The sequence below is a fragment of the Megascapheus bottae genome, chromosome 12, assembly GCF_031878675.1.
Source record: "Megascapheus bottae isolate mThoBot1 chromosome 12, mThoBot2.hap1, whole genome shotgun sequence".
In the NCBI taxonomy this organism is placed as follows: Eukaryota; Metazoa; Chordata; class Mammalia; order Rodentia; family Geomyidae; genus Megascapheus; species Megascapheus bottae.
Window position 1 is genome coordinate 40,719,335 of NC_143520.1, and position 23,403 is coordinate 40,742,737.

Below are 23,403 nucleotides of genomic sequence, written 5' to 3' on the forward strand. Positions count from 1 at the left end.
CCCTATACAACTTTCATTTGGCAGTGTGTCTGAATAACCTACTCATGATAAAGACATAGTACTTTTTATGCTATGATGATCAAATGGTCATACTTCTAGTTAATGTGTATTTGAGATATGATTTTTCAAGATTCCAAAAAATTTGCCTATCGTTAGCACCACCTTATCATAGCTACTAAGAAACATTTGCAATATATGCATATTTTAAGTGAAAAGGTAACAACTGCAGTTCACAAGCCACTAGCATATTAAAACACTAATTATAATCAGGTAATTAAAAATACCTTCCAAATTTTACATATAGAGTATAAAATACTATGTGTAGTCTAACGCAAATATGGCAGAAAGAAATAGCTATTTCTGACTTCTAGGCTTATTTTGGGATAAAAATAAAAATCTATAAAAGCCCTAAAGGACCCGAGATTCTTCAGTTGGTAAAAATGAAAAGAGAAACTTATTAAGAAGCAATGTAATAATCCCATTATTTTTCTTTGGTTTTTGAATTCATCAAAACTTTGTCAGTAATTTCATTGAGATTAGAATGGTCAATTATCATGGAAAATGCAATCAATGTTAAATGGATGTGCTTTCCAATCACATCTGGGCACTCAAACAAGAGACTATGAGTCATTGAACCTACCTGATTTAAGTTCATGTCAAAGACAGAAATTTTTATCTATCCCTATGACAGGACTATCAGTAAATATATTACCCTTTCAGTCATATAATGGTAGGTAGTAACTATATTTCAGGATAATTAAAAGCCATATGATCAACAGATAAGACATTAGGCAAACTAATGTTGGACAACATAATTCTAGGAAGACAATCATACCTGTTTTTGAAAGCCTGCCTATACTTTTGCTGCTTCCAGAACTATCACCTCTTGTCAGGACTGAGATTCCACTAAAGCTGCTTGCTTTGGTTACAGCAGGCTTCAAGTTTCGGAGGGAGCTATCTGAATCTGTGCTGCTCCAAGGTCGTGGTTCTGAGTATTTCAACTCATTCTCAGTGCTGCTTTGATGGCTGTTTGTTGATCTTCCTGAAGCATCTTTATTAACTCTGTAATTAAAAAAAAACAAAACTTTCAAAAGCTTATGGGGGAAGGTAGAAAGTAAAGAAATGCTTTAATTTTTCCAAGACTACTGAAAACACGTTTCCAATACCTAAATATCTGGCGCCTCTGCTGGGTGCTACTAGCATCCTCGTCTTGGATTCTGTTGGCATTGTAATAAGACATTTTTATTTTTATTAGCATCAGTTAGAAAGTCATCAAAATATATGTTAAAAATTCCCTCACCTTTTGTCAATAATATAATTCTCTTGGGAACACAGGGACTAGAAAGAAGGAAGAGATATAAAAGTTGAGCTTCTGTCAAATACATAATGCCATCTGTAAATCAATGTTTACAACAAAACTCAAATGAAGTATTTAAAAAGTACCGACACACAAACGTCCAAACTGATGACAAGATTGAAAAAAATGATAATGGAATTTATTTTTTTTTGTGCCAGTCCTAGGGCTTGAACTCTGGGACTTAGTGTTGTCTCTGAGCTTTTGTGCTCAAGGCTAGCACTCCACTTGAACCATAGCTCATTTTGGCTTTTTGGGTGGTTGGTTAACTGTAGACAAGTCTTACAGACTTTCTTGCCAGGGCTTGCTCTGAGCTGTGATTCTCAAATCTCAGCCTCCTGAGTAGCTAGGATTATAAGCATAGAGCCACTGGTGCCCAGTAATAATGGAATATTTTTTGTGATTTAGAAATATTATGGCTATTTTAAAGCATATGAAGCTATTCCTTCTATGGCCCAAATTAATTTTTTATATATTCTCTTTTTTTTCCGGCCTGTCTTGGGTTTGGGCTCAAGGCCTGTCCTTGGGTTTTCTCAAAGCTAGAAGTCTACCACTTGAGCCACAGCACCACTTCTGGCTTTTTTCTATGTATGTGGTACTGAGGAATCGAACCCAGGTCTTTGTGCATGCTGGGCAAGCACTCTACCACTAGGCCAAACTCCCGCCCTGCCCCTGCCTCTTTTGTGTTACTTCTTGGTTGAACTCAGGGTCTGGGTACTATCCTTGAGCTTCTTTTGCTCAAGTCCAGCTCTCTACTACTTAAGCCACAACTCCACATCTGGCTTTCTGGTAGTTTACTGGGGATCAAGAGTCTCAATAAGTTTTCTGGGTGGACTAGCTTTGAATCACAACCCTCAGATTTCAAGCTCCAGAGTACTAGAATTACAGGTGTGAGCCACTGTTGACCAGCTCAAATATTCTCTTTTAAACAAACAACTAATCTTTTTTATTATAGTGAAGGGATTTGTTTGCAGATTCTACTTCATTCTCTTAAATAATACATCACTAATAAGTAATGATCAATAGTCCTTAATAGACCATATAACTCCACTCATCAATAGTCCTTAATAGACCATAACTTCACTCATTTGTTTGTATTATTATCAAATTTTCTAAATGGTTTCCCAGGTACCCAAATTTCCCTCTTAATTCATTTTATAGAAAAGAAGTCAGATCTAGAAGGCTTCTCTGAGAATGTTGAAAGCGTGTCACTGTTCAAGATGTACTCACTCTATTTATAAATTGCTTTGTTAAATGGAAATTCTTGTTGAAATGAATTATACAACTTGTGGGGACAGAAGGGAAAATTATGAGGGAGGGAGAGAAGGGGTGATATTGTCCAAAAAGAAATGTACTTTTCATCTGACTTATATAACTTGTAACCCTTCTGTGTATCATTTTTTAATGATAACAAAGAATTTAAAAAGAAAAGAAGCCAGAGAAATATCTCTAAAAAGTTAATTGGGTTACACTCCTTTCACATTGTGTAACTTATGGTATTTCAGTAGAGGAAACTACAGCCTGTTTCAGGAAACAAAGTTTTAATGGAATACAGTCATGACCTTTTACCTGTGTATTATTTACTGCTGTTGTGATACTGATATGCATTGATATGCATCAGATCTGAATAAATGTGATAAAGTTTATGTAGCTCAAGATAATATAAAATATCTCTTATATGTTTTTTCTTTCTCTCTTCCCCTCCCCTCCCCTCCCCTCTCCTCTCCTTTCCTTTCTTTCTCTAACTTGGCTTTTTAGCTCAAGGCTGGCACACTTCCACTTCCAGCAATGGGAGTTAAGAGCCTCATGGACTTTCCTGCCTAGACTGGCTTTGAACTGTGATTCTCAGAACTCAAATTTCTGAGTAGTAAGGATTCAGACATGAGTCACTGACACATGGTTTGATCCTTCTATTTTATGGTTAAAAAAAAAAAGACTAAAGAAAAAAAAAGTCTAGCTTTCAGTCATCTGGTTCCTGATTATTTCTCATATCTAAACTTTCCTTTCTTGCTTCCTATACCAAGCTGTACTATGGCTATTCTAAACAATTAATTCTTCACATAAAAGTTCTCCTTTACCTCTGGCTTTATTTACTAATCCTGTACTTTGAGCTTTTTACTTGTGTAGGGAAGTTAAGTTCACTCTCCCAATCTTCCCTGATTCTGGTTTATGTTGCTTCTTTACTGTTTCCTCTAGTACACTTGAATTTCTCCCTACAAACCACATACCAGATTGCTTTTATCTGACTACTTATCAAGGACAGAGAAATTTTCTAGTTTAAAAACTAGTGACAAAAATATGAACTTAGTGTAGGCTTTGAGTTCAGAAGATGTAGGATGAAATCTCAACTGCCACTTTTAGGTGTATGTTCAAACTGATTGTTTTGCTTAGCTTCCTGGTGCTTCCATAATAGAAAATAAGATGAAATACTGACCATGTAGGGCTGTTTTTGAGACATATTATTTTTAACTGCCCATAGATATATTCTTCTGTGCCTAGCATAGTACTTTCTGTAAATTATTATTTTTGCCAGTCCTGGGCTTGAGCTCGGGGCCTGAGCACTGTCCTTGAACGATCTCAAGGCTAGAGTTCTACTTAAGCCTCAGCACCACATCTGGCTTTTTGCTATGTATGTGGTACCGAGGAATCGAACCCGAGTCTTTGTGCATGCTAGGCAAGCACTTTACCTAGTGCTTTTCTAGGCCAAACTCCCTGCCCTGCCTCCCCACTTTTAAAGTCAGTTGTGGGGCTTGATCAGGGCCTGGGCACTGTCTCTGAGGTCTTTTTGCTTAACACTCTACCACTATGAGCCAAGGCACCACTTTGTTTTTTGGTGGTTAATTGGAAATAAGAGTATTATGAACTTTCCTACTTAGCCTGGCTTTGAAGTGTGATCCTCAGATCTTAGTCTCTTAAATGGCTAAGATTAAAGGCATAAGGCACTGGCACCCAGCCAATGTTATAAACTCTTAACTGCTTTTCTAAATTTTAATGCTATTATTTTTTTTGAGTCATGGGGCTTGAACTCAGCCTGGGTGTTGTTCCTGAGCTCTTCAGCTCAAGGCTACTGACCTACCCTTGAGCCAAGCTCCCCTTCCCATTTTCTAGAGGTTAATTGGAGAGTCTCAGATCCTTTTGTGCCCAGGCTGGCTATGAACCATGATCCTCAGATCTCAGCCTCCAGAGTAGCTAGGATTATAGGCATGAGCCATTGCGCCTGGCTTCAATGCTAATTTTTTTTTAGCATAGCAAATATTTCTATCTGTGATGGCGTTAATGCATTATATACACCAATATAGTCTTGAAAATTATTGCAAGGAATAAGTGCTTAACAAATTTTGGTAAATCCAAACTGATTCTCTTCTGGCAAATAGATAGAAAATAACAAATCAGAAACCTCTCATTATCATTTATAAAATATGAATGATTGTTAACCTAAAAATTATGTACTATACACAAGCAGTTTAAGAGTATATATTCTTTAAAGCTATACATGTCTCAAAAACCTTACGCTGTCAGAAGCCGTTAAAATTATAGAAATATATACTCAGTCCACTCTTCTTTCTTGTAGTCCACCTGGATTGAACTTTTGTAAAAATTTACATTTTGTTGTAAAGTAGTATTATGGTTCTATATTATTAAGTTTTTTCAATGTGGTATTCTAACATGATTATTTTCATAATCAAGACTTAATATTTCTAAAATATGACTTCATCTGTAACAAATGTGGTTAAAAGTCAATGTGATCAACTGATTAATGGATGCTTGAGATCCTACAATGCAACTCAAGTGTATTCTAATATGAAGTCCTAAATATAAGTCAGCACATACATCTTGGGAAAATATTCGATCTCTAGCTCTCTGGTATTCTTCTTCTCTTTCTTCTATAGATTTGCTTCTTCTGTCATCTTTCAAACGTATTCTCATCTAAAGAAAAGAAAATAATTCTTGGGAAAATGAGCTATTAGTATAAGCCTTACATTATAAAAACGCCATTTGTTCTTGATTACCTGGTTATCATCTTTGTCAAAGCTAGAGTTATCTCTCTTAAGGATATATCGTTTCTGAAAGTCTTCACCTCTATCATCCTTAATATGTTCATTAAATTTCTGATCAGGTCTAAAAGAACAAAACAAAAGAAAAAATAATATATAATATTAACATCTTATGAAAAGTAATAAAAAGTACCACTTGTTAGTGTCATTAAGAAATATACTTGTTATCTTCTTTCATGCTAGCAATAATCTCATAAGAAGAAAAAAATATTCCACATAAGGACTAAGGCTACATGCAAGCAGCTCTAGAATAAGACTGTGTGGGTTTAAATATCCAGCACGAATGGCTTTAGGACTTACATTAAGATAATTAACCTTTGTAATCCTATTTTCATCAGTCAAATGGGAATTTCACTGTACTCACCTAATTGGGTTGCTATAAAGATGAATTACCATGGAAACAACACTTAAAATGGTACAGTCACACACACACAAAACATTTAACTACATCTTTTGACACTTACATTCTTGTATTGCTTGTTTTGTTTACTATGACAGACTTCCCACTCTGATCAACATTGTGGTCTAATCCAAAGTAAGCGGCTACTCTATGTAATAGCATCCTATGGTAAGATGTCATAGGGGGAAATTTTTTACGTGGAGACCTAGAAGTAAAGGAAAAAACAATTAGTAAAGTCAAAGGTAATTGTGATGGGAATTTCACTGATTTTTATTTATATTTAATTTTTGTCTGTCATGAGGCTTGAAGTCAGGGCCTGGGTGTTGTCTCTGAGCTTTTTCACTCAAGGCTAGTGCTCTACTACTTTGAGTCACAGTGCCACTTCTGGTTTTCTGGTGGTTAACTGGAGGTAAGACTCTTACAGAGGGAAGGGGTGGGAAGAGGGAAATGGGACAAAAACATGAGAAGGGTATCAATGTGTGAGAAGTAATGCACCTGCTATCTGGTGAATGTAACAGTAACCCCTCTATACATTACCCTGACAATTAAAAAAAAAAGTTATACAGGAAGTGGCACTGTGCCTTAAGTGGGTGAGTGTTAACCTGAAGCACAGAGGCTCAGGAATAGCACCCAGGCCCTGAGTTCATGCCTCACAACAGATAAAAAAAAAAAAAAGAGAGAGAAAGAAAAAGAAAACAAAAAGGCCTCATGGACTTTCTTTCCTGACCAGGCTGGCTTTGAACCACAATCCTTAGAACTCAGCTTCCTGAGTAGCTGGGATTACAAGTGTGAGCCACCAGAGCTCAGTTCTTTTATTTTTAAATGTCAGGACTTACTCATTATTACCAATGAAATCTAAAATTTCTTGTTCCAATTTCAGCAGCATCATTCTGTCCCTGAAATAAAGTATGAAAACTCGTAGGTAAAACTTAAAACTAAAGCAATCCAATGTCACTAGGTTAAATGCACAGCTACTTTGTAACTTAAAAACTGCATATACTCAAAAGTATAACAAGCTTAATGCTAGAATATCGACAGGCTTTCAAAAAAAAAGTTTTAGAAACAATTTTACCAATTTAATGTTTGTCCTCTGGAAAAAATTTCACATACAGCAATATATACAGAGAATAATGTAATGGACCCATCAATTTTAATGAGTATACTAGATTTTATTTCCCCTCTCACCCCCTGAACGTCATGAAGCTTGAAACTCAGGGCTTGGGCACTGCCCTTGAGCTTCTTTGCTCAAGGCTAATGTTCTACCTCTTGGGCCAAAGCACCACTTCTGGCTTTTTCTGTTTTTGTGGTATTGAGGAATTGAACCCAGGGTTTCATGAATGATAGGTAAGCATTCTACCTCTAAGTCACATTCCCAGCTGCTAGCTTTTCTTTCTGTATTAAATAAAGCTAAAAGGCAACAGGAAAACATTTTTAGTTAAGGATATAACTTTGTTACACTGAACTCTGTAGGAACAGTCCTCCAAAGAACTTATAATACTAGTAACAACAGAAACACTACTATGAGATTCCAATGCTAGTATACTACTATTTCAGAAAAGAACTCAAACTCATTGTAAGTTGTAATTCTGTACTCCTTCTCCTTCTGCCCCCCCCCCCACCCCGTCCATTTGTGTGTCCTGAGGCTTGAACTGAGGGAATCTTTTTTTTTTTTTTCCTTTTTAAACTCAAGGCTAGCACTCTACTGCTTGCGCCACAACTCTACTTCTGGATTTTTAGTGGTTAATTGGAGGTAAGAGTCTCACGGATTCCTGCCTGGGGTGGCTGTGAACAACAATTTTCAGGTATCAGCCTCCTGAGTAAGAGTATTTTGCATGTGCGTCTTAGGGTTCTATTTAGTATACTTAGGGTATAGCAAATTAATGATACTGCTCTGCAAAAATCCTCCTTGTAAACACCAAGAACATAACTTTGGAGCTCTATATTCATGAAAATTTTATGTGCACATAAAGTAAAATAACTTACTTGAATACTCCAAATTTTACAGGTCAAGAAAATGACTGTGATAAAAAGAAGCTCAGGAGGGAAAGTCTGTGAGACTCTCAATTCCAATTAACCATCAAATTGCTGCAAGCTGTGCTATGGCTCAAATTGTGGAGCACCTTGAGCAGAAATGGTCAGGAACAGCACTCTAGACCTGGGTTCAAGCCCCAAGACTGATACGAGCATATGCTTTTCCTCTTTCCCCCAGGGTGCATGTGCAAACATGTGCCAAAAAGGTAATGATTCTCCCAAATAAATGGTGCCTATTCTAATTTTCTTATATTATGTAGAAGTTAGTAGTTTCTGCTTAGATCATCTGAAAGTCTATGACTCAGTTTTGAGTTTGATATTCTGAATACACTTCAAAAGTTTTCATAAAATGGAGAAACACCTTTCAATCCATCCACTTAATAGAGATTCAAATGTTTTTTATACTAATTTTAAAAATTAAAAGAAAACCAAGCCAGGTGTGGTGACTCATGCCTGTAATCCTAGCTACTCAGGAGGCTGAGATCTGAGGAGCCAGGTTCAAAACCGGCCAGGGCACAAAAGGACCTGAGACTATTATCTCCAATTAACCTCTAGAAAATGGAAAGTGGGGCTTGGCTGAAGAGTAGGGCAGTAGTCTTGAGCTGAAGAGTCCAGGGATAGGGCAGCGTTCAGGCTGAGTTCAAGTTTCATGACCCCCCCACACACACAAAAAGAAAACCATAATTGTGATTTGATTTCAAATCCTAAGCTGAAAACAAGATTACACTTTCTTTCCTAACCTCAATGTGTGTGTGTGTGTGTGTGTGTGTGTGTGTGTGTGTGTGTGTGTGTGTGTGTGTGTGTGTGTGTGTGTGCGCGCGTGCGCCTGTCCTGAGGCATTAAATAAGGGGTAGGCGCACTGTCCCTTAGCTTTTTTGCAGAAAGCTAGTTTTTTACCACTCGAGCCACAGCTCTATTTCTGGCTTTTTGGTGGTTAAAGTTGAGTTTGAGACTTTCCTGAGCTGGCTTTGAATTGAGATCCTCACCCTTCTGAATAGCTGGGATCACAGAAGCCACTAGTGTCGGCCTCATCTCAATTTTTACCTCAGATCTTACTCTCCTTTAGTCCAATATTAGTAACACGCTAAATGCATAAGCAAATAATTTGTGTGTGTATGTGTGTGTGTGTGCTGGTCCTAGGGCTTGAACTAAGGGCCTGAGTATTGCCTATGAGCATTTTTTGCTCAAGGTTAACACTACCATTACAGCCACAGTTCCACTTACATTTATTTTTTTTGTTTTTGTGCCTGGCTTGGCTGGCTTTAAACTATTATCCTCAAAGTTAAGTCTCCCGAGTAGCTAGGATTACAGCTACCCTCTTTCCCTTCCTTTCAAAACAGGGTCTCACATATAGGCACCTAAAGGTTATGTTAATAAATGTAAGCCTGGCTGGTCACTAGTGGCTCATGCCTGTAATCCTAGCTCCTTAGGCAGCTGAGATTTGAGGATCGCAGGTCAAAGCCAGCCCAGTCATGAAAGTCCAGGAGACTCTTATCTCCAGTTAACCACAGAAAAAGAAACAGAAGTGGCACTGTAGTTCAAGGGGTAGGGTGAAAACCTTGAGCTGAAGAGCTCAGGGACAGTACCCAGACCAAGAGTTCAATCCCACAACCAACAATAAAATTAAAAAAAAATTAAAAAAAAATAAATGTAAGCATGGTGAAAGTTCCTAGCTCTAATTTAGTAATGACTGATGTTAATAAGGTCAATGAAAATACCTCTTGTCAACAGGAACTCCTGGTACATCATTATTTAACTTGTTAATAAGATACAGGAGGATTTAATAAGGTAAAGAACAATTTTTAAATAAAAATGACCTATAATATTCCTTTATATGCTTTATCATAAATAAATGAAAGTATGTATCTACTTTAATTCTCCAGGTAATGTTCAGTCCCAAAAACCTTACTGAAAATTTACTGAACTTAGTTCTAACTTTAATCTGCCACATCTACTTGGCATTTAGCTATCTGTTTCGTTGAGAGAATGCTGAACAATTATCAAGCAAACCTTATTTCTCATAAAATTTAACATTAGCTTCAAATTCCAAAACCCACAATATTTAGCTGTTAAGTTATATATTAGCCATTACTTGAGTTATTCTCTTGTATATTTGTTTCAGTAAAAATGTATTCACAGTAGAAACAAAGTATTAATATACAGTACAATGGGGAGGGACATTGAAACCATCACACTAAATGAGTCAGTCACAAAAGACAATATAATGTATCACTTATATGATATGTACAGAACAGGGAAATCTGTAGAAATAGAAAAGAGGGACTAATCTTCTAATTTACTATTAGCACAGTAATAACTAAAGGGTACTAGGATTGTTTTAGGAGTAATAAAGTTCAAATAGCTATCCAGCTGGGTGATAGTGGCTTGAGTCTGTAATCCTAGCTACTAAAGAGACTGAGATATAAGGATCACAGTGGGAACTCAGCCTGGGCAGGACAGTGTGTGAGATGCTTATCTACAAAAAAAGCCAGAAGCAGAGTTGTGGCTCAGTGCTACCCTTCAGCAAAATAAATTCAGGGACAACATCCAGGCCCAGAGTTCAAGCCCCAGGACTAGCAGCAGGAAAAATAAAAGTTCTAATGACAGTCATGTTAATGGATAAATATACAAATATTAAGCTGTATACTTAAAAATTGGGGCAGATACATTTAAAAAGCCATACACTTATAAAGGAAAACAGAACTGTAAAATAGAAAACTAATTTGGAATGAATAAAAATGGATTCCTAATTTTTGTCTCTTATATTTTTGTTTTTTTTTAAAGGCATAAAGATGCTAAGTCTGGATTCTTGGCACTGTGCTGGTGCTTGTAATTTCTTGCATTAAGAAACTGTCTCATTTGCATTCAAAGATTTTCTAACAGTTAATTCAGACTGCAAGAAGAAAAAAAGCTGTTTTGACAACTAATTTGGAATCCATAAAAATGAATTCCTAATTCTTGACCCTTATTAGTATTTTTCCTACATACTTAAAGGAAATGATACTTCTGCCTGTCGAAGATTCTTATTTTCTACCTAAATTATCCATACATTTCCTGGCTTCTCACTAATGTCTTTCTCGAAATAAAACGACTGTTGTAGCCAACAGCTTTCTAATTTCTAAATCTAATGGATTATTTTTGGTACTTGTATTAATCTTCCTGTTACTTCATTATTTGTGAAAAACTCCCTTTTGGTTGATTCCATATTGACAGTTTCATAACTTTTATGCTAACTTCAGGAAATCCTTTTCTTTTCACCTACCTTTTGTATGGTTTGGAGAATTTTGTCCATGTTACTTACTCTCGTTGGGCAACCCCACAGAAAACAAACTTTATCCCTGTTGATGACCCTTGAATTTATCGAGCTTAAATCATTCACTTGAAAACCAGAGCCATGTTGGGAGCCAGAGTGGAATCAAACTGTACCTTGATTTGCATCAGACAATGGCTTTATTGTCTTATTGTTTTCTGGCCTTATTCTGTTTAAATGATCTGAGATTTACCATATGAATGTAACACCTGGAAGTTCCCTGGGTCTCAAGAAGGGAAGAAGCTGGAGGGGAGCCTTTACCTGGACTGCAGACATCCCGGACCCGGTGTGTCTGTCTCTCTTCTATTTCTTCCTACTCCTTGCCCCCTATTTCAGGAACCCCAATCTGCGAACCCTGGTTTGCTGCCGGCTGGCCCCGGCAGAACCATTTAAACATCCATCTTCTTTATTGGATACTTCTAACTAATGTCACAATATATTATAATCCATTCGTGCTTGTCCATTATTTTCAAATTTATTGGGTTGTTAAACCAGCCAGAAACCTAAGGGCTACTCTCATTACTCTTCAATGTACAAATAATCATCAAGATGGATCATGTCATTTCCTAAGTATCTTTCAAATATATCTTTCTTCTCGATAAGTCATTATGGTCTCCTAACTACCCTCTAAGGGCCCAATGTCAAGACTCTTTTTTTAAATTATCAAGTGATCTTTTCTTTACTAAGATTTTTATTAGCATATATTTTACTAAGATTGTTTCATTAGTATTTATTAATTGTGCAAGGAGGTATTTCATTGTAGTATTTCCACACATATAATGTACCCCAATCAAATTAATACTTTCTATCCCTTCCCCTCTTATCCTATGCCTGCTTTTAGAAATAATTTCAACAGGTTGAACTGTCCCACTTTTATACATGCATATAAAGTAGTTAGACAATACTGATTCTCTTTTGCTGGTTTTAGTTTACTGGGATTCTAATTAATCATTCTTACAAATGTAAATCTCATTATGACATTACTATATGTAAAATCCTGAAATTACTCAGCACAGTATTTTTAATGGCACATGAGTAAGACAGTTTATCGTGAGAAAAATAGGGTTTCATTGTTCATTGATGTCATATATAGTTTTATTGTTTTTTTTTTGTTCTTTTGTTTTTAGCATTCTCTACTTCCCAATATCACTTTATCCTCAATGGAATAATAAAAAGACCCTACACATTACCATATCGTCTTATGGTGTTGGTTAAAGACAATTAAAAATGGTTTGTGCTTTATACTTTGTCAACAGCTTCCTTATCCCTTTCTAGAATATATATATATATATATATATATTACTTATTATTTTTGTTTTTGGTGGATCATGGGGCTCAAACTCGGCCTGAGTCCTGTACCTGAGCTCTTCAGTTCAAGGCTGCTGCAACCTACCCCTGGGCCTGGACTTGGGCTTTGTTCCTGAGGTCTTCTGCTCAAGGCTACAACCCTACCCTGGAGCTAAGCCCCACTTCTTGTTTCTAGAGGTTATTTGGAGATAAAGAGTCTCAGGTCCTTTTGTGCCCGGGCTGGCTTTGAACCTTGATCCTCAGATTTCAGCCACCTGAGTAGCTAGGATTACCAGTAGAATAAACTTTACATGACACCTGCTAGAGCCAGAAGGTATAATTTTGTCCTTTCTTGGACACAACACTTCTTACAGGCTGTGCCTTGGCACTGCAGTTTGAATCTAGCCCAGGCAAAAACTTAGTTATATCCCATTTAATGGGATCATCATGGTGATACTTATAGTCCTAACTATGTGGAAGGTATAGTGGGGAGGTTTAGTCAGTAGCTGGTCCTATGCAGAAATATCAGAAAGTATCTAAAGAGAACTAAAGTATAAAAAGGGCTAGAAGTTCAAGTGGTGGAATATCTGCCATGTGTTCAAATCTCAGTATTTTAAAAAAGGAAAAAGAATCTCACTATACATGAATATAGTGAGCTCTTGGTTGGGATGTATTATGCCAAGATATCATTTTATTTTTTCCTTCACAATCATGTTACATTTGAACTCGTACCAAGAATATGAATTAATTTTATATCATAAAGACATGCATAATGCAAAAGCATTTTACATGTATTGCAGACTGCAACATCTTAGCCCCCCTAAAAAACTAAAATATTTCTGGTGTACTTCAAATACCTTCAATCTTATTCTAGTACTCTGTTTTAATAATGAAAATATATATAGCAAAATTATGGAACTCTAGAGCAATGTAAGCCTTATAAATTTTAATTTTTACCTGGGATTGTTTTTTAATGTATTTACTAAAAATTCATGTAGATCTATGCCAGTTGAATCAGTGTATTCTTGACTGGAATCTAAAAAAACAACAACACAAAAACCCAGTATAAAGTTGCTTGAAAACCAATCCCTTTTCCTTTTTCACATGATATATGTCTTATATAAAATGCCACATCCTACAATGTAAAACTAAACTGACAAAGCAGCAAAAGGGAATTTATTATGAATTCAGAAGACCATAGTTTTTCATCTCTCAATGCTAATAAAATAGGTTAAAATAAATACACATATTTGTACATTCTTCAAAAGTTAATGTCTCACAATGCCAGATTAATTTATTCTGAATAATTTGAAGATCTTTTCAGAGACATATCAAACTTTCATCTTTTTCTTTTTTCTTTCTTTTTTTTTTTGCCAGTCCTGGGCTTGAGCTCAGGGCCTGAGCACTGTCCTTGGAGTTTCTCAAGGCTAGAGCTCTACCACTTGAGCCTCAGCACCACTTCCGGCTTTTTTTCTATGTATGTGGTACCAAGGAATTGAACCCGGGTCTTCATGCATGCTAGGCAAGCACTTTAACCACTAGGCCAAACTCCCGGCCCTCAAACTTTCATCTTTAAATTGCCTCCTTAGGTTTAAAAAGAAAACAAACATTCTAATGACTAAGTAACTCTATTTGTAGAAATTAAAACAACTTGGTTGACTTATAAGAATATAAGTAGAGGCAGTAATCTGGAGGCAGATGATAGAAATTTTAGTTCAGAAACATTGTACTTATTTAACTATGATTCTATCAGGTTTATTACCAAAGATTTTTATTCAAAACAGTGTCTGAATACTCTTTATTTTTCCCCTTCAAATGCAATATTCTTATGCTGTTCATAACACTGGCCAATAGGCTATTATGCTTCTAAACTTAATAGAGCATTTTTACTGTTTTCAGGGCCTGGGTGCTATCCCTGAGTTTTTCGTGGATTTTCAACTTGAGCCATAGTTCCATTTCTGGCTTTTTTAAAAGTACTTTAGTGGGAATGAGTCTCACAGACTTTCCTGCCTGGGATGGGTTACTATAATCCTTAGATCTCAGCCTCCTGAGCAGCAAGGATTACAGGTGTGAGCCATTTGCACACAGCATATTCTGTTATGTTTAATATGAAAGGCAGGTCATTAAGTAATAACCTTAGTTATTATGGCACAGCAATTTTTGTTTGAAATATCCCACTAATGTATAGCTCTATGTCAAACTGCATGAGTAAATACTATATCGTCCTTGCAGACTGTTCTGTGCTGTTCTCAATATAGATAAATTATGCATCATTATTTCAGGACTAAAAAATAGAATTATTAAGAATAAAACTAAAATTTTGCTTAAAAAATAAATTGCAAACCTCTTGATAACATTTTTCTGGGTAACTTATCACTGGCTTTTTCTTTATCTGCTTCATCTCTTGAGGGCGTCTCCTCTTTTTCAAATGATTGTGTTAACTGGATCTGAATTTTTTCCTGTTGGAAGGTAATATTAGTTACTAGATGTAAATATAAAACAATTCATTTAACATGGCATACAAATTGCCTCAATGACACAAAATGTATGAAAAAAGGGAAGATTTTTATTTTATAAAAATAGATTTCCAGAAGAAGAAAAAAATGCTTAATATTTTATTACTTTGTATCGAAGTCTTGAGAAAAAGCTTAATGTTTTCATCTATCAGTTGAAACATCCTCTCAAAATTATTTTGAAGAAAACAAATGCTTCCAATTAGTTTTAGTGCACTTTTTTTGCTAGTCCTGGGCTTGTGCTCAGGGCCTGAGAACTGTCCTTGGACTTTTTCTCAAGGCTAGAGCTTTACCACTTTAGCCTCAGCACCATTTCCAGCTTTTTTATATGTATGTAGTACCAAAGAATTGAACCTGAGTCTTGTGCATGCTAGGCAAGCACTCTACCTTTAGGCCAAATTCCCAGCCCCTAGTGCATTTATGTATAAAACCCTTGAAGGATGTAAGAGCTAGGTCTTCTTGTTTTCTCATGCAGATGCTAAACAAAAGCATGATAGTTATTAACAATCAGTAGGAATATATGAATATAAAGTAAATGTTTAATCAAACTTACACATTGCTTTCACTCTGTTACAATAAAAAATATAAGTATAAATAAGTTCCCAAACCATAGGGATGTGATTTGATTCCCTATTTGAAAATTATATGTAAAATAATTTACATATACAAATTATCTGTGCTCAATTTCATGTATATCCCACAAAGTCTTTTCAGAAAGGTTTTAAATAAGATGTATTCTTCCAGATAGGTAATGTTTGACTGTAATCACCTCTTATATGAAGAAAACAAATTATTTTAGATTTTATTTAAAAAATGTCATTACAGTCAATTACTGTCACAAATGAAAATTTAGAACCAAAAGAGATTACTGGAAATTAACGAACAGAAACTGAAAACGTAAAATTCACGTTAATGTCTGCTTATTCACACAAAATTACAAAGAAAGCTGAAATAAATTTCAGGACAGAAGTGTAGGCTATTTTAAGAATAAATTACATGTATACACATACATACATGTATAAAAAGCATTTTTTTTTTTTTGCCACTCCTGGGCTTGAGCTCAGGGCCTGAGCACTGTCCTTGGACTTTCTCAAGGCCAGATCTGTACCACTTGAGCCTCAGCACCACTTCCAGCTTTTTTCTACATCCGTGGTTCCAAGGAATCGAACCTGGGTCTTTGTGCATGCTAGGCAAGCACTCTACCACTAGGCCAAACTCCTGGCCATCTAGCAATTTTTACATTATACTACTTTTTGACCCCTACGTATTATTTTTTTCTCCATATCTCAGGACTGAACTCAGGGCCACTTGCCAGACAAGTGCTCTTGTATTGAGCTAAATATCCAACATACAATTTTTTCCCCAAAATAATCTTTAGCAGAATTTTTGTTAAATATACTTTTTTTTTTTTTTTGCCAGTCCTGGGCTTGAGCTCAGTGGCTAAGCACTGTCCTTGGACTTTCTCAAGGCTAGAGCTCTGCCACTTGAGCCTCAGCACCACTTCTGGCTTTTTTTCTATGTATGTGGTACCGAGGAATAGAACCCGGGTCTTCATCATGCTAGGCAAGTACTTTAACCACTAGGCCAAATTCCCGGCCCATTAAATACACTTTTAATTCAGTATAATTCTTACCTGTTATTTTATCTCTTCTGAATTTTTTCTTCCCAATTTACTTGAGTTGTAATTTTTACTTAAAATTATATACCTAACAAATGCTAGGTTCTGACAATTTTTACCAGAAGAATGGACACTTGTTTTATGCTCTCTCTGCTTTATCTATTATCTATCACACAGTGGCAATATTCAATTACCAGTAATTCTTCTCATTCATTTACTTTCTGAGGCTTTTTCTCGTTTCTATATACACACACACACACACACACACACACACACACACACACACACACACACACACACACATATTTTTGTGCCAGTCCTAGGGCTTGAAGCCAAGGCCTGGGCAATGTCCTTGGGCTTTTTCCTCAAGGCTAGCACTTTGCCACTTGAGCCACAGCACCATTTCTGTTTTTTTCTATATATGTGGTACTGAGGAATTGAACCCTGGCCTTCATGCATGCTAGGCAAGCACTCCACCACTAGGTCTAACTCTTGGCCCCCCCATTTTTTTTGGTGAGTCGTGGGGCTTGACCTTGACCTGGGTGCTGTCACTGAGGTCTTCAGCTCAAGGCTATCACCTTACCTTTGAGCCAAGCCCCAATTCCCATTTTCCAGAGGTTAATTGGAGATAAGAGTTTCTTCTGCCTGGGCTGGCTTTAAACCTTGATCCTCAGAACTCAACCTCCTGAGTAGCTAGGATTGAGCCACCGCACCAGGCGTGACCCACTATGCCAGCTTATTTCCATGAAAAAATTTAAAAGAGGGTTGGGAGTTCGAAGACTGGAGTTCGATTCCTCAGTATTACATACATAGAAAAAAACTGGAAGTGGTGCTGACGCTCAAGTGGTAGAGCTCTAGCCTTGAGAAATCCCAAGGACAGTGCTCAGGCCCAGAGCTCAAACCCAGGACTGGCTAAATAAATAAATAAATAAATAAATGATATTTGGAAATAAATCCTAGAATCACTTTTTTTTTTTTGCCAGTCCTGGGCTTGAGCTCAGGGCCTGGGCACTGTCCTTGGATTTTCTCAAGGCTAGAGCTCTACCACTTGAGCCTCAGCACCACTTCTGGCTTTTTTCTATGTATGTGGTACCGAGGAACTGAACCCAGGTCTTCATGCATGCTAGGCAAGCACTTTAACCACTAGGCCAAACTCTCGGCCTAGAATCACTTTTTAGACATAAAATATTTCAATTTTCTTGGACTTGAAGCTTTGTTTCTTGTTACTCAGAAAGATACCTAATAGCAGTTAGAAAGAAAAAGAAAATTCACATTACCTCTAAGACATTTATTTAAAGAAATCTCCAATGATTAGAATATCTGATTTCCATGTACTCACCTCAAATACATATGTTAATTATAGACACTAAGTTAGTTTATCATGATGAACTAAAGGGAAATCTTGGGCCTTTTCTATAATTGGCCTATTTTTAGTAGTAAATAAACAAGACTTTAAAAATGCTAAACTATTTATATGTAAATCTTTTTAATATTGAGTTTTCTTCCACATGAATTTCCCCAGAAGTGCCTCTGTAATCAAGTATTAGATGCTAGTACATTTCACTTATATTTCAATTTCCATTCAGGTGTAACTTAGTTCATTCAAGGCATGGAAAAAAACTATACTAAAAGAAGTACCTTTTTTCTAGATGGGTAAAGGAAAAAAAAACCCTCACAAAACGATATCTAAGAGAACCACTGTATTAAGTGGAATAATTAAATTCTGGCATAATCATCTCATTCATTATGAAATTCTAACCCAAATTATATGTGATGCCTAATGTATACATTAACATATAACATTTACCCTGTATGCTAAACTTTTCCTCCTATGAGTTTTCACTGGTTTGATTTATGTAGATTTCTTCCCTAACAATTTCATATAAGGTAAAATATACTGAAAAGAAAAAAGATCAAAATAGTTTTTCTAAAAAAGCACACATTTTCTGTATTAACCAACATTTACTTTTTCAACTCTCTTGATTATGTCACAAGGCTAAGATGACTGGTCAAAGAATGAAGAAACGGTTTTTCAAAATAAAAAAAAACAACAACAACCAGTCCCACCCACCATATTGATCTACAGGAATAGGCTTATTCTTCTTCTCTTTTTATTTAGTACTAGGATTTGAACTCAGGGCTGTGTACTTGTTAGACAAATTATCAACCACTTGAACCCCACCCACAGCCCATTGTGGTTTTTTTTCTGGGTATGTGGTACCAAGGAATTGAACCCGGGTCTTTGTGCATGCTAGGCAAGCACTCTACCATTAGGCCAAACTCCCAGCCCCCAAGCCCATTAATTGACTTTTTTTTTTTTTGCCAGTCCTGGGCTTGAGCTCAGGGCTTGAGCACTGTCCTTGGACTTTCTCAAGGCTAGAGCTCTACCACTTGAGCCTCAGCACCACTTCTGGCTTTTTTCTATGTATGTGGTACCAAGGAATCGAACCCGGGTCTTTGTGCATGCTAGGCAAGCACTTTAACCACTAGGCCAAACTCCCGGCCCATTAATTGACTTTTTAAACATGCTTTTGCTCAGGCTCAGCCTTATATTGCAATTCTCCTGCCTCTCTGGTAGCTGGAATTACAGATGAACACTATCAGTTGTTTCTTCTTTGTCTCCTTGAGGAAAAAAAAGCTCAGGGACGATGCCCAGTTTAAGCCCTAGGATTAACACCTCCCACAATCCCAAATAAACACACTTTCATTTTTTTCAGAGTATGTAGTAACTTTTAGCTTTTAGCTAATACTTGAAAGTATTGTCTAGATCATAATACTTAGTAGAAATATTTTAACTACAATTCTGCATCTTCCAAACAGGATATGTTTTGCTGTGGTTCAAATAGCCTTGAGCCAAAGAAGCTCAGGGACAATGTGTCCAGGCCCTGAGTTCAAGCCCCAGGACTGACAAAATAATAACAATAATAATATTTATTATTATTATGAAAATTAAGTCATGGTTTCTTAAATACACATTGCTTTGATTCTTTGGAAACCTAATGGTGGGGTTCTTATGAAGCAGGACAAGTCACTGGTGCTCAAGTTATCACATGGACTAAAAACCATTTATGTTCATATGTCCAAATTTAACATGAAACAAAGATCAATAGGAAATTATTTTATAATTATAATAATTATTTTTTGTGGTCCTGGGCCTTGAATTCAGCCTACCACCCTGCCTTTGAGCCATGCCCCATTTCCTGTTTTCTAGAGGTTAATTGCAGATAACAGTCTCAGGTTCTTTTGTGCCTGAGTTGGCTTTGAACTTTGATCCTCAGATCTCAGCTTCCTGAGTAGCTAGGATGACAGGCGTGAGCCACCACACCCGGCTTCAACAGGAAATTATTTGTCTCAGTCATTACATTAGAGTATAAAAAGCAAAATGGACTGTCTGCTTAACTCTCAAGCATTAATTTAATGAGGAGACAAGAATTAGAAATATTAGATAACTATTAAAGCATCACATGAAATGAAAACTGGCTATATATGCATTCAGATTAAGTAAAATAATATTGTACAGTAAGTCAAAATAAGTATATGACAAATTTCTACAATTCAAAAGTAAAAAGGCACATTTCATCATAATTATATCTAGAATTATTACCTTAACATTTGATTACTTTTTAATACTAATTGATTACTATTTACTTATTTTTTTGGTGGTCATGGGACTTGAACTCTGGGCCTGGGCAACGACCCTGAGCACTTCAGCTCAAGGCTACCACTCTACCTCTTGAGCTGCAGCAGCACCACTTCCGGTTTTCAGGTGGTTAATTGGAGATAACAGTCTCATGGACTTCTGTGCCCGGATTGGCTTTGAACTGCGATCCTCAGATCTCAGCCTTCTGAGTAGCTAGGATTACAGGTGTGAGCCACCATGCCTGGCTTAATTTATCACTCTCTTAAGGCCACATTGTACAATCTCAAAGTTTTTCCAAGAGTATTTTGAACTCTGTACCTGTATCTTCGTTTCCAAGTATTATCAAACCAGTTTTACTTCATAAAAATGAAACACACACTGATTTACTTATTCATTGGCAAAAAACATCTCCAGTTCCACCATGTCTCCAAACAACATTTTTGAGGGAGATTTTTTTTTTTTACCTGGTTCTCCTGTGATATCTCTGCTGCAGGAGGTGGTGGAGATTCTTCACACACTGCAAGGCTCCGAACTAGCTTTAATTTTGAGCTTGACTAGAGAGAAGTATTTAAAATTAACACTACATTTCATAAATCTAGGGCATATCTATTCAAAGTCCCATGAATAGTGTTTGCAAATTTCTTTATAGCTTTGACATATATAAAATTGGATGAAATGTACCAGATAAATATATCATTAAATACTAGTAGAAACCTTTGTTAACAGGAAAAACAACAGATGGCATCTTGAAAATTATAGCAATAAGCCAGAATGAGAATAATTCCAACTTCAAAACCAAAGAATGGTGAGAAAGCGATTACTCTACAGAAATACCAAAGATTAAAAGCAATGCATAAAAGCAACTTGGCAAGACAAAACCCCAAATAAAAAAAAAAAAACAAGCGTTTTGCTCCCCCCAAAATACAAAAAATAAAAAATAAACTAAACTGAATGTAGTGCCATATGAAAACAAGGATTCATCAAGCATGAAGGAAGGCCCTTGGCATGCCAGCACACCAAAATATTTACAATACCTTAGACCTTTTTCCTGTCTGTCCAAATGACTGCAGTGGCCGCTGAATATACAATAAGAAAGATTTTTATTAAATTCCATACTGAGACAGAAAATTGTTCTTATTTGTAAATCAAAACCACAGAAAAACTAACTTTGCACAAAGTATGCAAAATGAGGAAATCAGAGTAGGTTCTCGAGTAAGTATTGGTTCTTCCCCAAAGGACACTTGTAGATTCTTTAAAATCCTTCTGTGGGTTGACATTTTTCTTTAGGTCAGCAAATGGCCACAATTTCTGTTAACTGAACACAAGGGAACTTGTAAAGTGACTTGTAATAGCAAAATAGAACACATTTGTTCAGTCTTTTATATTAGCCAGTGTTCAGTGTGTGGAGGAACCACACTAAACAACTCAACAATTGTAAACATCTGAGTTCAGAATATTCCAGTCTTAGTAAAAAGAATGATTCAAATGTACAGTCAGAATTCTAGCAAACACATACCAACTAAGCGTTTTTGACACAATTAAATGTACTCTACCAGTTTTAGTAACAGAATCCTACTCACTGGGATAGGTCAATAAAACAGAAACAAAGGGGAAAGACAACAGAAATGTTTAAGCATGACCAACACCTAATGAGTCCCCAAATCTGGGAACCCAATAAGACATTCAGGCTATAGTTTGTGAAATCAAGTGCCTGTAACACAAAACACTCTTCCTACTTCTATCTCATTTTTCTAACTACAGCCCCAAATAGTGTAGGGTCTATCAGTTATACTCAGTAACATGAGGGAGCCAGTTTGATAATAAACATAAAATATACTCAAAGTCCTTCATCCTTAGACTAGACTACTTAAAAAAGAAAAAAAAAAAAGCCTCAGGACCAGGAGCATAGCCATAGCCCAGTGGTAATGTGCCTACTTAGCATGAACGAAGCACTGGGTTTGATTCCTAGGTACGGCATACACACAAAAAAGCTGGAAGTGGCTCTGTGGCTCAGGTGGCAAAGCACTAACCTTGAGTAAAAAGTATCCAAGGACAGTACCCAGGCCCTGATTTCAAGCCCCAGGACTGCGAGGGGGGTGTGGGAGGGAAGCCTCTATTTTAAATATACCTTAAAACCATTTCTTTGGAAGCCAATGGAAACAAAAGTCCCTAGTAACTATATCACCATCCCTATTTTGAGCATAGTAATCTGAGGATTTTGACTCTGTATCACCAAATTGATGATAAAGGCAATGAAAAGGAGGAGGGAGGGGGGAAGGGAAAAGGGGAGGGAGGAAGTGACTCATGCCTGTAATCCTAGCTACTCAGGAGGTTGAGATGATGGTGGTTCGAAGTCAGTTTGGGTAGGAAAGTCTGTGAGACTCTTATCTTCAATAAACTACTCAGAAGAAGCTGGAAGTGGCACTCTGGCTCCAGTGGCAGAGTGCTAATCTTTTATACAAAGAGGTTCAGGGACAGTGCCCAGGCCCAGGACTGCCAGGAAAAAAAAAAAAAAAAGGAAAAAAAAGTTCTGCTTCTTACAAAGAAGAAAATGATATATATATATCATATATATGATATATATATCATATATATGTATACATACATGTATACACATGTACTTTGTAGTGATGCAAAAGGGCTCTCTTCTTTAGCTATATGGAAACTTTTCACTGATTGTAAATTGCATCAATAAATAGAAGAAAAAGAAGTTGTAGTTAAGGACTAGTGACTCAGTTCTGTTAGTCTACCTTCTCAGGAGGCTGAGATCTCAGGACTGTAGATCAAAGCCAGCTCAGGCAGGAAAATCTGCAAGACTCTTAGCTCCAGTTAACCACCAGAAAACCAAATGTAGAGTTGTGGTTCAAAGTGGTACAGCATTAGCCTGAGTGAAAAAGCTCAGGGACAGGCCCTGAGTTCAAGTCCCATGACTGATAAAAAAAAAAAAAGTTATATAGTCAGAGTGAACACTCAAAAGGAAAAAAGTGGGAGAAAAGTAATTGATGAAAACTAGGAAAATGTACATTGACTAAGGAAGCAGAAGAGAAAAATAGTGAATTACCCTTTCATTTCTTTAATCTCTTATAACTCTAAATATTAATTATATAAATCTATAAACTAAAAATGCTTAAGAGATCATTAGCTGGCAGTCAATGCTGTATCCATATGCAGAACAACTAGATTTAAAATCGTAAC

General features: G+C 36.5%; 1 protein-coding gene across 13 annotated transcripts in view; it reads right to left on the reverse strand.

Annotated features, from left to right (window-relative positions):
* Window positions 1-23,403, reverse strand: part of R3hdm1 (R3H domain containing 1) — a 91,967-nt gene that overhangs the window by 56,376 nt on the left and 12,188 nt on the right. For 8 of the 13 annotated variants that reach the window (XM_090342888.1, XM_090342885.1, XM_090342882.1 and 5 more), the window contains exons 3-13: window positions 21,243-21,284; window positions 20,673-20,762; window positions 14,782-14,896; window positions 13,395-13,473; window positions 6,646-6,705; window positions 5,874-6,014; window positions 5,365-5,473; window positions 5,186-5,281; window positions 1,301-1,338; window positions 1,167-1,217; window positions 836-1,062 (exon numbers count right to left, since the gene is read on the reverse strand). In XM_090342888.1, the coding sequence (XP_090199014.1) occupies window positions 836-1,062; window positions 1,167-1,217; window positions 1,301-1,338; window positions 5,186-5,281; window positions 5,365-5,473; window positions 5,874-6,014; window positions 6,646-6,705; window positions 13,395-13,473; window positions 14,782-14,896; window positions 20,673-20,762; window positions 21,243-21,284 (1,048 nt within the window). The remainder of the gene's footprint in view (window positions 1-835; window positions 1,063-1,166; window positions 1,218-1,300; window positions 1,339-5,185; window positions 5,282-5,364; window positions 5,474-5,873; window positions 6,015-6,645; window positions 6,706-13,394; window positions 13,474-14,781; window positions 14,897-20,672; window positions 20,763-21,242; window positions 21,285-23,403) is intronic. The other 5 variants (XM_090342883.1, XM_090342889.1, XM_090342890.1 and 2 more) reach the window with 3 other exon arrangements.